Source organism: Saimiri boliviensis, chromosome 1 (genome assembly GCF_048565385.1).
Source record: "Saimiri boliviensis isolate mSaiBol1 chromosome 1, mSaiBol1.pri, whole genome shotgun sequence".
In the NCBI taxonomy this organism is placed as follows: domain Eukaryota; kingdom Metazoa; phylum Chordata; class Mammalia; order Primates; family Cebidae; genus Saimiri; species Saimiri boliviensis.
The window spans coordinates 41934665-41951631 of record NC_133449.1 but is presented as its reverse complement, the minus strand read 5'-3'; the positions used below and the strand labels follow the sequence as shown (position 1 = coordinate 41951631).

The 16967-nt window shown below is 37.4% G+C and overlaps 1 protein-coding gene across 4 annotated transcripts in view; it reads right to left on the bottom strand.

Annotated features, from left to right (window-relative positions):
• The window catches only part of EML4 (EMAP like 4), a 153991-nt gene that overhangs the window by 14190 nt on the left and 122834 nt on the right, over window positions 1-16967 (bottom strand). For all 4 annotated transcript variants that reach the window (XM_010337475.3, XM_003926779.3, XM_074396462.1 and 1 more), the window contains 6 exons: window positions 12684-12835; window positions 10680-10805; window positions 10465-10596; window positions 9616-9683; window positions 3595-3683; window positions 2073-2170 (listed from right to left, as the gene is read on the bottom strand). In XM_010337475.3, the coding sequence (XP_010335777.2) occupies window positions 2073-2170; window positions 3595-3683; window positions 9616-9683; window positions 10465-10596; window positions 10680-10805; window positions 12684-12835 (665 nt within the window). The remainder of the gene's footprint in view (window positions 1-2072; window positions 2171-3594; window positions 3684-9615; window positions 9684-10464; window positions 10597-10679; window positions 10806-12683; window positions 12836-16967) is intronic.

Sequence of the window (16967 nt, the reverse complement as noted above, 5' to 3'; positions counted from 1 at the left end):
TCAAACGCTTCAAAGATAAGAATTTCCTAACTGGATTAGGACAAGTCTCTTGCATTTGATCAACTTGCCATTTCTCAGTACTTCCAAGATCATTCTGATTATCCAGTGTCACACACTGCTCTCTCTTCTGGATCAGCTGTACTGTAACAGCACGTAATGAAAAATCGGACACATTACTGTACATTGGAAAGGCTGCTCTACTAACAGTAGAACTGTGGCCAAGTCCTTGATCTGCCATTATGTCAAGATGACACCAATGACAAGTCATTAATCTTCTCTGTAAAGTGGGCTAAGTGCTGCAGGGCTACCTATAAAATCTTGATTCTACAAGATTAAGTCATATTTGATATACAGTTTATTAAGGCATGGACTTTTTAAAAAAGGTTGAGATTAAAAACTGGCCAGACGCAGTGGCTCATGCCTAATCTCATCACTTTGGGAGGCTGAGGCGGGAGGGCTACTTGAGGCTGAGCAAGGTGGCATGAACCTATGGTGCCAGCTACTCAGGACGCTGAGGCAGGAGAATTGCTTCAGCTCAGGAGGTCGAGGCCCTGCACTCCAGCCTAGGTGACAGAGTAAGATCCTGTCTCAATAAATGAAAATGAAACAAACCTCTCCCCCCCCCGCAACAAAAAAAAAAAAAAAAAAGAAAGAAAACAAAATTTTTTAAAAAAGGAAAAATTAGGGGCCTGGTAGGGTAAACTTCAGTGATCTGAAAATTTCTTTTGGTGGAATATCTAATTTAATCATGTATACTATTCCATGTGACAAACATTAAGTTGACAAATTAAAAGATTTAAATAAATAAATAATGATTCATTATTGGCAAGGCAAACAAAAATATTTTGGACAAATCCTAACTCTTAGTTGCTTGTAGACTAGTTTACAAATGGACTGGTTTTAATATATGCGTAAAATATGCAAAAAGGCAAATAAGTCTGCTTCCTCAAATAATACATGGCCTAGTTGTTGCTTATATATGGTAAGCAAAATAAATTTCAGACTCATACTGAACTTTATTTTGCTTATTATAAGATGTATATGCTTCTAAAAATTCTCTTATTTCACTAAAATGAACTGATTTACGATAAAGACTGCTAAATAATCTGTGCCACTAATTCATCACGATTTGCTAATCCTAACTTCTAAACGTATATACCAAGAAACTCATCTTCTATAAAAATAGTAGTTAACATTTACTGAATACTTACTATGTACCAGGCACTAGCATAAGTACTTTATATTCATTAACTTGTTTTAGTCCTATGAAGTAGAAAGTACTTTTACAGATATTCTCATTTTATAGATATGAAAACCAAAGAGAAGTTTACGTAACTCACCCAAGGTCACATTAGCTTCTAAGTGGTGAAGCAAGAATTCAAATCAAAGGTAGTCTGGCCAAGAGTCTGTGCTCTTAGCTACTATGCTACACTGCCTACCTTTCTCTTCTTGGCCTCAGCTGGACTGTACTTGGGGTCAAAGGAAAACATGTTGTACATATTACTGGTGCCTGGGCCATTTCTTTTGCTATGGGGATACCTGCCATACAGTCAGTACTTGGCATGCTTACAGAAATTTAATCTAATTTATATCCTATAATTATAACCCAATCAAGGCAGAAGTGGGCAACAGATTACAGGAAACATCCTTTTGTTAACTCTCTTAAATGCAGAAAAATATCCATATACATTATTTTATTTTTAGTGGCATAGGTGATATAGGATGTTATAGGGTGTTGAGGTAGGTAGAATCATAAGATTAAACATGAGATTTTTAAAATTTCTGACTCAATCAATTTTCAAAAAGTGTTATTCTAAAGGTTTCCTATGGAAATCGCTTTAAGAAACTGTCTTAAAACTAGTCAGAGTGACAAATATTAAACCCCCATCAAAAGGAGATGTCTTTTTAGAGCACACAGGGAATTCTAATGTTCTGCTGTCAGGTATTACCAGTTCCAGTTTTCAAAGACAAAGAGCTAATGACAGGAAACAACACATACATTGATGTAAACATTTGTTTTTAACAGAAGTAAGGTTTCCCAATAATTTTACTTGTTTTACTTCACTACTTACAGTGCACCTTCCATATCTGCTATATTTTCTTCCATTTTCTGAGACTACATAGAGGTAAATAAAGTTGTCATGAGATCCTACAGCCAGGAAGGTACCATCTAGAATAAAACAGGTCAGTGTTGAGTAGAGAAATATATTGATATATTTACTGTTAATTTTACTAGATCGACCCTAAATGACTTATTTTACAAATGCTGTTAAATCTCATCAATTTAACTGTTGTTTGGCAATTGAAGAACAAATCCTATCCACTAAGTATAGTTGAAAAATAAATGGTCATTCAGTCTAATGTTACACAGTCCCTTCTTGGAGATGCTTACAGGCCCTGGACTCTAGGCTCATTTTCTAGTTAACTAAAAACTGGCTCCAGAGAGGTTATCCTGCCTTCTTGGGTAGAAGGACACAGTGTTTACATGGTAGGCTGAGCGAACAGCTGCTTAGTTTAGCTAGCATATATACATATACATACATATATATATCTCCAATCACAGAGCAGGTACTTTTGGGAAGAGACCACATTCCTTTGTTTTGTGGTGTCCTTGCTGGTACCCACCACAGTGCTAAGCATGTTAACAAATGGTCAATAAGGTACACGTGATCTCTGGAGTTTGACAGCTATATTTGCAGTGGTTAGTTGCTACTACAAGACTAAAAAAACAATAAAATAAAACAAACCCCAGAAAAATGTTAAAATTTTTGTTCTTCAAGAGGACTCTTTTCAGGCTTATAGCTTCAAGTACATACTTTACCTTTCTTTTTCAATTTAAAGAACACTACTCTGTATTTCCTTTGAAACAACTGAGAAGCAATCAGAAAGATGCTTTGGATCCTGTGCTAATCCAACATCTACTGGCATAATTTTCAAATAAAGAAAATGTCAGACTACAGGGAAGAATGGTGTGAATCAAAGCCACATTAATAACAAAAAAAAGGTAACTGGAGTATTATCATATCAACTTAATATTGTGAATAAAGTACAAATAATTCTCAAGCCGGCTAAAGGAATATAACAAATTCTTATAGATAATTGCTAAGTATTTTATATTTTATCTAATTAACAAACCAATCATTACTATGTTACCAAAACAATGCACTAGATGCTAAGGGACTTGAAGGGCCTATAAAATTTGTGTATTTTGAATTTGTCTGTAATTTATTTTATATTCTCTTATATATAAAGAAAAGGTTGCTAACTAGATGTGACATTTAGCCTAATACCTATTCAAAATTCTAAGTATGAGTAGTTCTGGAAAAAGGGGATTTGATTGCACTTTATCCTTCTTTCAAATGCAAATGCAGTTGTAGTAGTCCATTCTAAATTTGATGATTCAGAATGTTGTTTAGTAGATCTTTTGCAATTTCTGGCAGCAGAATTTAATCTGATGTTGGGGGAAACATATTTAATACTTAACAATTTTAAAGAAAGAGAGAAAAAAAGTCAGCCTTATCAGAAGTAAAAGTATGCAATTACAGTGAAGTGCTGTGAATGCCAGTCTTGGGAGGTGGGAGTAAATTTGCCTACCTACTGAGTAGCGCATTACAGAGAGCTGTTCATTCCCGTCTGTGTGGATAGAAACTAGATCTCTGGTTTCTGCATCCAGAACAAACCACCTGTTAAGAAGTAAAAATCAAAATTTTCTTCTGATATTAGCATTTATAGAAGCAAAAGTTGTTTTCTTTTTTCCTTTTTTTGAGATGGAATCTTGCTTTGTCATAAGGCTGGTGTGCACGGCATGATCCTAGGTCACCACAGCCTTGAACTCCTGGGCGCACACCACAATTCCACACCTCAGCTTCCTAAGTAGCCTATAGCTGTATCTCTGTGCCTGGCTAATTTTTAATTTCTTTTCTTTTTTTTTTTTTTTTAAAGAGATGGGGTCTTATTATGTTACCCAGGCTGGTCTTGAACTCCTGGCTTCAAGCAGTCCTCCTACCTTGGCCTCCCAAAGTAATGAGATGACAGGCATGTACTACTGTGCCCAGACAGATCTATTTTTTTTTTAATTTTAAGAATTTTTAATATTCCTTAAGTATGACATATTTTCTTCTAATGAAGGATAAATTCATTTAGCACAATGCTGCTAGATACAAAATACATAAATATACATGGGTCTAGGCATATTCTCATTTCTATTTGGGTATTCACTGAATGCCATTCCTGTCTCTTTGCTAGGCACTATTTAAATAGAAATACAGGATTAGTGTTCTTCAACAGGATGGGATAGATGCGATGGAAAGAACAAGACATTAAGTTGGGAGAAAGGAAATGAGTCAACTGAAAGAATAAATAAATTTAACCTCAGTAATGGTGGCTCAATATAATAGAGGAACTCATAGGAGGAAAATGAATGATAGCAAACAGAAAAACATCCTTAGGGAAGATGTAAGATGTGGGTTGAGCTGAACACTGAGGGAATGTTCAGACATTTTAGGCAGGAGGAACAGCAGCTGTATAGGTAGGGAGGTGGGAAGGACCACGGACAACCGTAGCAAGCCATTCATTTGGTGTGATTTCAAAGAACCAGCAGGGAGCACTCTCCACCCCAGGACCTCCAACACTTAACACAAGGAGGCTCTAAATTCTTTGAAACATATTTTTTTCATTCACATTTCTAGGAAAAGTAAAAATTTAAATGCCCCTTGAGAGCTAAAACAACTTAAATCCAACTACATCCTAAATTACTATTATCAGACCTTTTTTCTAAAAGTATTTGAAGGAAAGGATAGGTACTTCAGAAGAGTGTGGTGTGACCAGGGATATGAAGCAAAGATGGGCACCATGGACAGACAAACTGAAGGCTGCATAAGTGAGAGGATGACAGCATGCACAGCTGGTTGGAAGAATTCAGAGTTGAGCACTGCCACATCAGAGTAGGCACTAAATATGTGCAGAATGAATAAGTGAACAAATAAATTAAAAATAAGTCTTTAACATGGCAAAAGCCAAATTTTAGCAAGAGGTATTTAATAGTAGTACAGTATACAGGAAGAAAATGGATGGGATGGAAAGAGCAGGAGAAGACTAGAAAAACAAAATCACTACTTATTGGCCTTTAAACTGAAGTATTCACATATAAATGCTATTTCTCTTACCTGAGTAGCTGACAGAATTTAAAAATTAGGCTAACTGCCTAAAAGTTTCAGCCCATAGCCTACAAGTTACTAAAAATTCATTCACAAACTGGACAGGGCAAAAAAAAGCAGCAAGGTTTTTTTTTTTTTTTTTGAGATGGAGACTCGCTTTTGTCCCCCAGGCTTGAGTGCAGTGGCGCGATCTTGGCTCACTACAACCTCCGCCTCCTGGGTTCAAGTGATTCTAATGCTTCAGTCTCCCAAGTAGCTGGGATTACAGGTGTGCACCATCACACCCAGCTAATTTTTACACTTTTAGTAGAGACAGGGTTTCACTGTGTTGGCCTGGCTGGTCTTGAACTCCTGATGTCAGGTGATCCTCCTGCCTCAGCCTCCCAAAGTGCTGGGATTATAGGCATGAGCCATCGTGCATGGCATTTTTTTTTTTTTAATCTTTATATTTTACCTGCTCCTACCTTCTGAGTCAAGTTTCATTTTTAATTATTCAGATGGAAAAAATTTCACCACTAATAAAAAACCAATAAAGAGAATCATAATGATTTGTTTTTTTGAGAGGGAGTGTCACTCTGTCACCCAGAGATGGGGTTTTGCCATGTTGACCAGGCTGCTCTCAAACTCCTGACCTCAACTGATCTACCCACCTTGGCCTCCCAAAGTATTGGGATTATGGGTGTGAGCATTACAACTCATATCTGGAAAGGGACAATTTCCCCCTTAAAAGAAATATTTAGGAGAGAGAAAAGGGTTTGAAGGAATTTTTTTTTAAAGCTTAGTGATGTGGTTTAACATGGATTAGTGTTTTCAAGGTAGAACTGTAAGACTTAAAGATCCCAATTTTTTACCTTGTCAACAAAGAGTTAAACTCCATAAAATATTTGAAGAGATTTATTCTGAGCCAAATATGAGTGACTATGGCGCATGATGAGACAGCCCTCAGAGAACATGTGCCCAAAGTGGTTGAGGCACAGCCCTAGTTTTATACATTTTAAGGTGACATAAGACATTAATAAGATACATGTTAAAATGTACATTGGTTGGTCAGGAAAGGCAGGACAACTTGAAGGCAGGTGAGGGCTTCCAGGTTATAGTCAGATTTAAAATTTTTCTGATTGGCAATTGGTTTAAAGAGTTATTATCAGTAGAAAAGAACTGTCTGGGTTATGATATGAGGTTGTGGAGACCAAAGTTTTATCATGGAGATGAAGTCTTCAGGTAGCAGGCTTCAGAGACAATAGACTGTAAATGTCTTTTTTTATCAGACTTAAGGTCCATATTGATATTAAATGTTGGTTGGCTTTACCTTAATTCTAAGAGATAACAAGGCATGACCTTCCCATCATGGTCCGAACCAGTTTTTCAGGTTAATTTTGGAATGCCCTTGTCAGATGGTAAGGGGGCCATAAAACCTATCAGAGAAATCTCTAACTAAACACATTCATAAATTTCAGTAATTTGTGAGCTATGGCTGAAACTTCTATGCAACTAACTGAATTCTGTCGTCTAATCAGGTAAGATAAATAGCTTTCATATGTGAATACTTGAGTTTAAAGGCAAATAAGCAGGAAAACTGGCACTTCGAAGCCATATGCTGCATGTTTAGCAATTATTTTCATTTAAAAAGTACACAGGTACAAGCCATATATAGTCAGCCCGATTAAAAAAAAAAAAAGTACACAGGAAGGCCTGGCATGGTGCCTTATGCCTGTAATCCTAGCACTTTGGGAGGCTGAGGCGGGAGGTTCGCTTGAACACAGGAGTTCAAAACCAGACTGAGCGTCATAGTGACACCTCATGACTATTTTATTTTAAAATAATATTAAAAGTAAAATATCGGCCGGGCGCGGTGGCTCAAGCCTGTAATCCCAGCACTTTGGGAGGCCGAGGCGGGTGGATCACAAGGTCAAGAGATCGAGACCATCCTGGTCAACATGGTGAAACCCCGTCTCTACTAAAAATACAAAAAAGTAGCTGGGCATGGTGGCATATGCCTGTAATCCAAGCTACTCAGGAGGCTGAGGCAGGCGAATTGCCTGAACCCAGGAGGCGGAGGTTGCGGTGAGCCGAGATCGCGCCATTGCACTCCAGCCTGGGTAACAAGAGCGAAACTCCGTCTCAAAAAAAAAAAAAAAAAAAAAAAAAGTAAAATATAAAATAAAGCATAAGAAATATACTTTATTGCAACAGATTGTAAGTTTCTTCTGAGAATGTAATTCATTAACCAATTTTTATGACTATCCATCTGAAATTCCACTGGGCCTAGAAATGCCAAAGTTGATGCCAAGTTCCTTTTTAGAGTAAAGGAACAAAATATCCCAATTCAGACTGAACTGACACACCAAAAGGACAAGATACAGAGCTGCTGTGTATCAGGTGAGTTTTTAATGAGTTTATGGAAACTTTATGACACCCTCAAGCATTTAAAACTTACTATTTTTTTTTTTTTGAGACAGGTTCTCACTCTGTTGCCCACGCTGGAGCGCAGTGGTGTGATCACAGTTTACTGCAGCCTCAACCTCTCAGGCTCTCAGGCAATCCTCCCACCTCAGCCCCCTGAGTAGCTGGGAACAAAAGTGTGTGCTACCAGGACTGGCTAATTTTTTGTAGCGACGGGGTTTTGCCATGTTGCCCATGTTGCCAGTCTTGAACTCAGATGGTTTCCTACGTGCTTAACAACAATTCTTTTTGCTTCAAGAAAATACATTCCTCCAAATCCTACAGTGACCTGTCAAGTGTCTTTCTCAAAGAGAATGGACCAAACTTGGTCCAGATGGACAAATGTCCAAGTCTAAGGGCTTTTAAACCTCATAACAATCTATTACTAACATGTTTTGGGGAAAATCTGAGCTAGCTTTCTGTATCTAAAAAGTATCACCACTTGCTCTCTCAAGCAGCTTACTTCTAAAAATCAGTTCTTTCAGTCAGTAGTATCTCTACTGGATATTCATAATTCAATTACCTTTATAGACCTGTGTATCCATTATTCTGAAAGATTCTGCAGCATTATAAGAATAAATTGGAATGTTTTCACATTCCAGGTGTTAATGTGTATTTAACCACCAGAAGGAAAAATTGCTACAAAAAACCCTCTAAATGACTAAATTTAGTTAGAATTAAATGAATTAGTTGATTTAAAATATTTAAGTCATATATAAACAAAAAATATTTATGTAAGTATGTTCACAATAGTCTCACCCCATTAAAAATCATCATTCCACATTTTTTAATGATTTTAATTTTGGGAAAAGTGACTTCATGTTTTTCTTTGCCTCCTTAAAAAAATTATTTGTGAGGAGGACTATCTACTAGCAGAGGCAATAAAGATGAGTCCATTAAAGATATATAAGTTATAAACATGTTAACCTTAGAAAGGTACTATGGAAGGTCTGCAAGTCAGGTCTTAATTTTAGAAAATATTATCTTTTATTACATGTCTGTAGCATTTAATAAGACACGATGGCAAAAGGTATAGCACAAACAACTTATAAATGCTCAACTGTGTTATATCAGCTTCAAATCCTACCCTTGCATAAAAAAAAATGAGGAGAAAAATTTTCTGACATTTGTAATTTCATAATGGCAAGTCAAATCTGCCAACTCCTCTTCAATGAAGCCTATAATGACCACTATCATTTTGCAACTGAACTCCCTTTTAACCCCCCATCTTTTTCCCTGTTCTCCTTCTCCTCACATTGTTCTTAACATTTTCTAATAGAATTCATTATAATGGTTATTATTTTTATTTTTCGTAGAGATGGAGTCTTGCTATGTTGCCCAGGCTGGTCTCAAACTCCTGGCTTCAAGTGATCCTCCTGCCTCAGCCTCCCAAAGCACTGGAATTACTGGTGTGGGCTACTGCATCTGGCCTTATTTTTATTATTATTATTTTTTGAAATCAGGTCTTGCTCTGTTGCCCAGGCTGGAGTAGAGTGGTACAATCTCGGCTCACTGCAACCTCTGTCTCTCAGGTTCAAGCGATTCTCCTGCCTCAGCCTCCCGAGTAGCTGGGATTACAGGCGTGCACTACCACACCTAATTTTTGAATTTTTACTAGGGACAGGGTTTCACCATGCTGGCCAGGCTGGTCTTGAACTCCTGACCTGAGGTGATCTGCCCACCTTGGCCTCCCAAAGTGCTGAGATTACAAACATGAGCTACAGCACCTGGCTGCATCAGGCCTTATTTTTTATTCTGCCCCATACAGACTAAAACATGGGCTTCACAGGGCAGGTATTTTTGTTTTGCTTTCTGATGTATCCTGAATACACACAACAGCATGTAGCAAATGGCAGGTGCTCAATAGTTACTGAATAACTGTATGACTATACAGAACAACAAGCATATTAGTGTGCCACTTAAGAGATTAATTCTCCAAATCAGATTGAGAACATTCCTAAATAAGCATTTAAACATCCCACCACTTCGGATTACTTAGCTTACTTAAAGACCCTACCTGCCTGAGTGCGTTCCTATGGCCACCACTGTGCCACTTGGATGAAAATCCGCACAGTGTCCTGGTTCCTAGAAAAGAGACAGACAGCTGTTGGGGAGTACATGAGAAAGTCTCCCTAGATCTATGGGGATAGTGGCAAAAACATTTGAAAATAACTTGTTTCATATAAACATAAAACTTTGATCAACTTTATTGTAGCTAATGAGAAATATACCACATGGACATGAGAGGAAAAAGAATTTCAGAGCATGAAGGGGATATGCCAGCAGAGTGGTGAGGTAAAGGGACAACCAGCTTGTGGCTAGGGAGTGAAATAATAAAGACAGTAACAACAAACATTGGTGCAGTTCTTTAGCATCCACAAAGAACTTGCAGACACCTTTTGGGCTAGACAAGGCAGATATTGGGGTGGCGGTGGGGGGGAGGGTTGACAGAAAGTACAGTAAGAGACCACTCAAAAAGAAGACAGTAGAGCCTGTTAGTGAGCAGCACTTACTGAACCCAATGACAATGCCACTCAAGGCCCAAATACTTCCATAATAATTAATGCTATATAGATACATGAAATCTTTATGATTTTACCATTGAAGCTGATAGACAAATTGAGCTTTTACACTACTACCTTGCTTCTTTAAAATGGGTTCATGTTCACACTTTGAGACTAAACATTTCCCTCTTACCTCCAACCCACCTTTACTAAACCATAGGTTTAGTAAAGGTGGGTTGGAGGTAAGAGGGAAGACGACTAAGCGGTTTGAATCAAACCTTAGTCGTTTTTACTTTGCTGCTCAACCACCAGCATGAAAAGTTTCTGTGGGGGAACTAATAATCACATCTTGCTTCACTCACATCTACCAGCCTGGTCCATTCCAGCCTGTGTTCCACTGAGTTCCACAGGCAGACCTGCCTGTCCTGAGCACATGTCAAGAGCAAATCTTTGAAGGGATGTGTGGCAAGACCCCAAAGCTCATCTGTATGACCCTGAAAATGAAAGACACTCTGTTACAAGAACCAAAGAATATCATAGAAAATATTCAGTTAATGGTTAATATCATATAGCTTACTTGTACTTCTATTTGGAAGCCATCATTAAATGTTCCCCGTAAAATAAAGTTTCGTGATGTGCCTACTAAAAATTGATCTGCCTTTCCTTCTGCTACAGCTCTGATTGTGCCATACTGATCAGGAACCTAGGGGGAAAAAAGTGTAAAGTCACCATATACACACTAACATGCATTAATTACTACTTGAAGCCTGCGTTTACAGCTGTAAGCAATTACGGAGTAATTATGATGAAATCCCATATTTGAATATGGTAATCTCATACTACTATTTGTCCAATTACATTTTATTATACAGAAGTTATAATCATCAACATTCTTTGCTTCGGTTAATTTTAAATGTGTATTTTATATGATTTTAAGAGTTCAGGGTTAAGAATAGGGAAAAAAGAAGTAAGTTCTATTAGATCACATGAAGAATGTAGTTGGGTTTTGTTACTTATTAGTTATGTTACTGTGGGTAAGTTACTTAGCCTAAGAAACGTTTTCTGTAATATGAGATAATACATGCCCTACCTACTCTTAACTCTTTAAGGATCAAAATATAATATTCTCACTACAAAAAAATGATAAATGCATTAGGTGACAGATATACTAACTATCCTGACTGGATTATTATATAGCATATCTGTATCAAAACATCAGATTATATCCCATAAATATGTTCAATTACAATGTGTCAATTAAAATTAATGTGGAATTTTTTTGTAAATTAAAACAATATTTGTAAAGTATTATAACCAATAGGACTCCTTGGGAGAGCAATTTCATTTCATGCAATATATGGAACAATCTCAGTGAATGCTATGTTAATATTTAATAATAATCTCAAAGAATGACTCTGAAATAATGAAATTATAAATCCCACTTTATAAAGTGGAATCTAAAATTACTCCTAAAAATACAAATAACTGAATTCTAAGAGTAATCCAAATTTACATTAGAAATGGCAAAGGAAGGAGTGAACTAGGTTGTATAGCTTTTTTTTTTTTTTTTTTTTTTTTTTTGAGACAGTCTCACTCTGTCGCCCAGGCCGGAGTGCAGTGGTACGATCTCGGCTCATCACCATGGCTGGCTAATTTCTGTATTTTTAGTAGAGATGGGTTTCACCATATTGACCAGACTGGTCTCAAACTCCCGACCTCGTGATCCACCCACCTCGGCCTCCCAAAGTGCTAGGATTACAGGTGTGAGCCACCACACCCGGCTGATTATGTAGCTTTTAGTAACAAAGGATATGAGTTATCTGTGAAGAAAAGAGTAATGGAAGCTGAATTTTCTGTATGCACTTAAGGTTGTGATTAAGCAACTCTTTCTATCTTCCTGGAAATAAAATCCCAGAGCAATACTATCAGGATATTCTTTTTCAGGGGATTTTCCAGAAGATTTTCTCTGGAAAGAATGTTACATGTCGGAAAAAACCACTAAGCATAAATCCAAAATATAAATCACCAAAAAAGAGAAGAAAAATTAACTTTGTGACATTTGCTGTGGGTCTTTTTTTGAGATGGAATCTCACTTAGTTGCATAGGCTGGAGTGCAGTAGTACAATCTCGGCTCACTGCAACCTCCACCTTCCAGGTTCAGGCAATTCTCCTGCCTCAGCCTCCCAGTAGCTGGGATTACAGGCGCCCACCACGATGTCCAGCTAATTTTTTTGAATTTTTACTAGAGATGGGGTTTCACCATGTTGGCCAGGCTGGTCTCGAACCCCTGACCTCAAATGATTCGCCCACCTCGTTCTCCCAAAGTGCTGGGATGCTCTGGTTTTAATGGGCAAATTGTTCTGCCTAATCTTTAAAACTACTCTTTGAAATTCTTTTGTTTAATGAATGGTCTTTTTGTTGAAAAAAGTTATCTTAAAGGGCAACAACAAACTCCTTTCTTCAGGGGAGGAAATGAAATTGTAAGAATTTAGTAAGTGTGCCAGAAAAGTTTAAGTTACCTTAATGTAGGACAAAATACCTGAGTTTATTTAGTATTTTGATATTCCATTTTCATCCTTACCTCTATTTCTCTTTCAGGATTCAGATCATGATCCCACAGAATTATTTTTCTGTCTTTTCCTCCTCCAGTTAATAACATCCCATTTCTCATCTGACAAAGTGTGAACACACTGCCATCATGTGCTTTGATTTGTTTGCTGATTTGATATATACCTAATATGATGAGGGAAAAATAAAACACTAGTGACAATACTTTTCATCAGATTTTATTGTCTATTTGGAAGAAAACTTCAGTAGAATTACAGAGTTAATAATCAGAAACTTCCTATGACTCAATCAAAAACCTATTTTCTTTCTTTTTTTTTTTTTGAGACAGAGTCTCGCTCTGTCGCCCAGCCTGGAGTGCAGTGCCACAATCTTTGCTCACTGCAACTTCCGCCTCCTGGGTTGAAGCAATTCTCCTGCCTCAACCTGCCAAGTAGCTGGGATTACAGGCACCTGCCACCATGCCTGGCTAATTTTTGTAATTTTAGCAGAGACGGGGTTTTACCATCTTGGCCAGGCTAGTCTTGTACGCCTGACCTCATGATCCACCTGCCTTGGCCTCCCAAGTGCTGGGATTATAGGTGTGAGCCACCGCGCCCGGCCCAAAAACCTATTTTCAGCAAGTCTTCTGTGCAAGGCAGGTAGTAAAGCTTACGGCATAATACAGTCTTTTGCATTTTATGTAAATATTTATTTACTCTGAAAATATTTCAAAATGTTTTCCTACAAAAAATCAAAGCAAAAGTAGTGATTATTCCATGGACAAAAGGGGATATAGTATAGGTTTCAGAACTTTACTGTCTCATCATCATCATCTTGTATGGTAGCTAGGGTAGGTATTACTCTTCTGATTTTAGAGCTCAAGACACAAGAGGTACAGGAGTGGCTTAGCAGACACCACAGTTAGCTAAATAAGAAAGTTGTGACTACACTCAAGTATCCTACCTTGATGTTCCTTTAACTTTGCAAAACCATATTTGTTTCCTTTTGAGTTAACAGTCACAATGTTTAACATTTTACAAGCATTGTTAACCCCGAGGCCTTTTGATGTGCCAAGGATTACTCTCCCTTTATTTGCTAAGATACGGGGGCTGCTATGAAGGTTACCGAGAAAAAGGTAGGCAGTGGATTCATCTAGCAGCGGCTTTTGACGTACTAGCAGAGAAGAATTTCAGTATTTTAAAAACTGATTCAGCTGTACCAATGTGATAGTTAAATGACACCCCAGTTTTCTTGTATACCCGTATCACACGTTGTTAAGTACCCAGGGAGGGACCAAGTGGGTAAAGAAAAGATATTTTAGGCAACATCTATGTGGTTTTTTATTATACTTTGACCTCTTTTAAAGATGAGAACAAGATAATAGTATTCATGCTTTTTTTTGTGTGTGTGGTATTCATAAATGTTTTACTCAGAGAAGCTCTTTAGCTAGATAGGCTAGCAGAGCCAAGAGTAAAGCTTTTTTGAAGATGATGTCTTATAGAATTAACTACCAGGTTCAAAATGGGAAGGTAGAGCCTCATTGAAATATAGTGAAAGTAAGTCAGTAAATAGCCCTGAGACTCCTTGAAAAAATGAAAAAAATTCAGGTTTAACAACTATTCATTTTCTAAAACTGTTCCTCAACTAATGAATGGATTTTAAAAACATAGTATGTCTATATAATGGGATATTACTCAACCATAAAAAGGAATGAGGTGTTGACACATGCTACCACCACATGGATGAACCTTAAAAACATAATGCCAAGTGAAAGAAGTCACAAAAGACCACATATTGCATGATTCTGCTTATGTGAAATGTCCCAAACAGGAAAATCTATAGAGACCAAAAGGAGATTAGTGGTTACCTGGGGGCTGAGGGGAGGGAGAAATGGAAAGTGACTACTAATGGGTACAGGTTTTCAGGTTTTCTTTCCGGGGTGATGAATATGTCCTTAGCTTAGATAGTGGTGATGGCTGCACAACCTTGTAAATATACTAAAAACCACTGAACTTTACAGGCATACTTTAACAGGGTAGATTTCATGGTATGCGAATTGTATCTCAAAGCCGTTATTGAGATTGTTCTTTTTTACTCATCTATTTGAACTGCCCTTAATACTTAACAAATTAACTAAAATTTGTAAGGTTTTGGTATCCTAAACAAATTTCAGCAACAGCTAATTATTCAATTTCAGTATCAGTATGCTAGTGGTACAAATACTTAATAGATGGCTATATACGGTAGGGAGACAAGAAGGGGCTTGATTTGAAGGAGGGCCTGCCCAATTCAGCAGAGCTGGAAGTAGAACTCCAACAAACTTGCTGTTCAGATCAACTGTCTCCACTTACGTCAACATTTATCATCTAAAAATGCCTTAAAAATTGAACAACACAACCGTGTTCGGTGGGATAGACAGACAAGTATCTATCGCTATTCCGATGTGACCAAGTGAGGGAGGACATCTGAGAGATGGGAATTTTCTGAGTGTACTACTGGCTTTATTTGGATATTAAAAATTGAGAAGCAAGTTTTAGGCTTATTTTCCCATGCATGGTCAAAGTAACAATAGCAGCCTGAAGGGACCGTGTAAGAAAACACAAAAAGCAGAGGTGTGGGAGTTTCATCGTTCTCCATCAGAATGTAAAAAAAATAAAGTTTTTCTATTAAGTCAACCTTCCATATTTCTAAACATGACAAAAACCTTGTTACACTTAAAATCCTCCCAAAATGGAATATTAGAAAATAAAAAATAAAAATGAAGAAAAAAATGCTTCATCAGAAATAATAAATATTCTATATAGTGGTCAACTCAGTGAGATACAAATTCCTACCCTTATCACTCCAGGAAAGTTATTTCCTAAGGTGAACCTACTGTCAATTTAGCTTAAAAAATTCAGTGATTCCAATTTAAACAAATCATCAAAGTTTCCTTTATATAGTATCCACCTATAAAACAAATTTATAGCCAAAGATGTCTTTCTTATGGGCTTGTATTTCTGACATTCCAGTTGCCAAATAATGTTTTAAATACCTGCCAAGCAAAATAATTATCCTTGAATTAAAAAAACCTACTCTGCCTTCAGGCTTACTCACATGGCCAAGTCTATCCAAACGTAATCACAAATCTCCCCATTTCTTCTCATCTCTAACAGAAACAAAGCTTCTATAAAAAGCAAGTTTAGATGGCCTGCCAAATAAAGATGTTTGGAAGGCTTTCTGTGACTGTTTAAAGAATCAAATATTAGGGAGACTTTGAAATTTAGGTCGTATTCTTAGCAACTGGGCCCATTTGATTATTTGGAGAATACATAAAATGGCAGTGTTTCTTAGCTCCTTTGCAAGACTTAAGAATGGTGAACATTTTAATGGTGCTGTAGATACTCTCCACTTCCATTTACCCACTTAAAGATTACAAATTAGTTTGCATAAGAACAATTTCAATCTATTCATATGTGCAGGAAATAAATAACAAATGCCTCATACTTAAGAAATAGAAAATACTAATTACTTTGAAGATTCCCATTAATTTATGTTTAAGGAAAAAACGGTTTGGAAACAAGAAAAACATATATAAGAGCACCTGCAAGACAAAAAATAGAGTTTTGGTTTGTCTCCTACTTAAAAAGTAAAAGGATTAGTTATGAAATTATATTTCTGCCATCCAAAAATGTCCTTTTATCAGGCATTATGTCGAAATTGAGTACACTCAAATTTTGGTTGGTAAGACTGCCACACGTGCAGAAATGTAATAGTTGGGAATACGTAAATTGGATCTAGTGAAATATGGGGGTAAGAGTTAAAAAATGGAAACTTTGGGCACTTATTCTGGTCTGGGATTCCATTTATTTCACTGCACTTACCAAATCCTTCCCAGCCAATTGAAAACCTCAAATTCTGCCGGGCGCGGTGGCTCAAGCCTGTAATCCCAGCACTTTGGGAGGCCGAGGCGGGTGGATCACGAGGTCAAGAGATCGAGACCATCCTGGTCAACATGGTGAAACCCCGTCTCTACTAAAAGTACAAAAAATTAGCTGGGCATGGTGGCGCGTGCCTGCAATCCCAGCTACTCAGGAGGCTGAGGCAGGAGAATTGCCTGAACCCAGGAGGCGGAGGTTGCGGTGAGCGGAGATCGCGCCATTGCACTCCAGCCTGGGTAACAAGAGTGAAACTCCATCTCAAAAAAAAAAAAACCTCAAATTCTTAGCAACTTTGCCCATAATAGAGTTAGTCATGTGGCAAAGAACAACACAGGCCATTTCATTTGTCCAGCAATTTACAAGATTGGATTTCCTGTTTCCTGTTTGTGCATATGTAG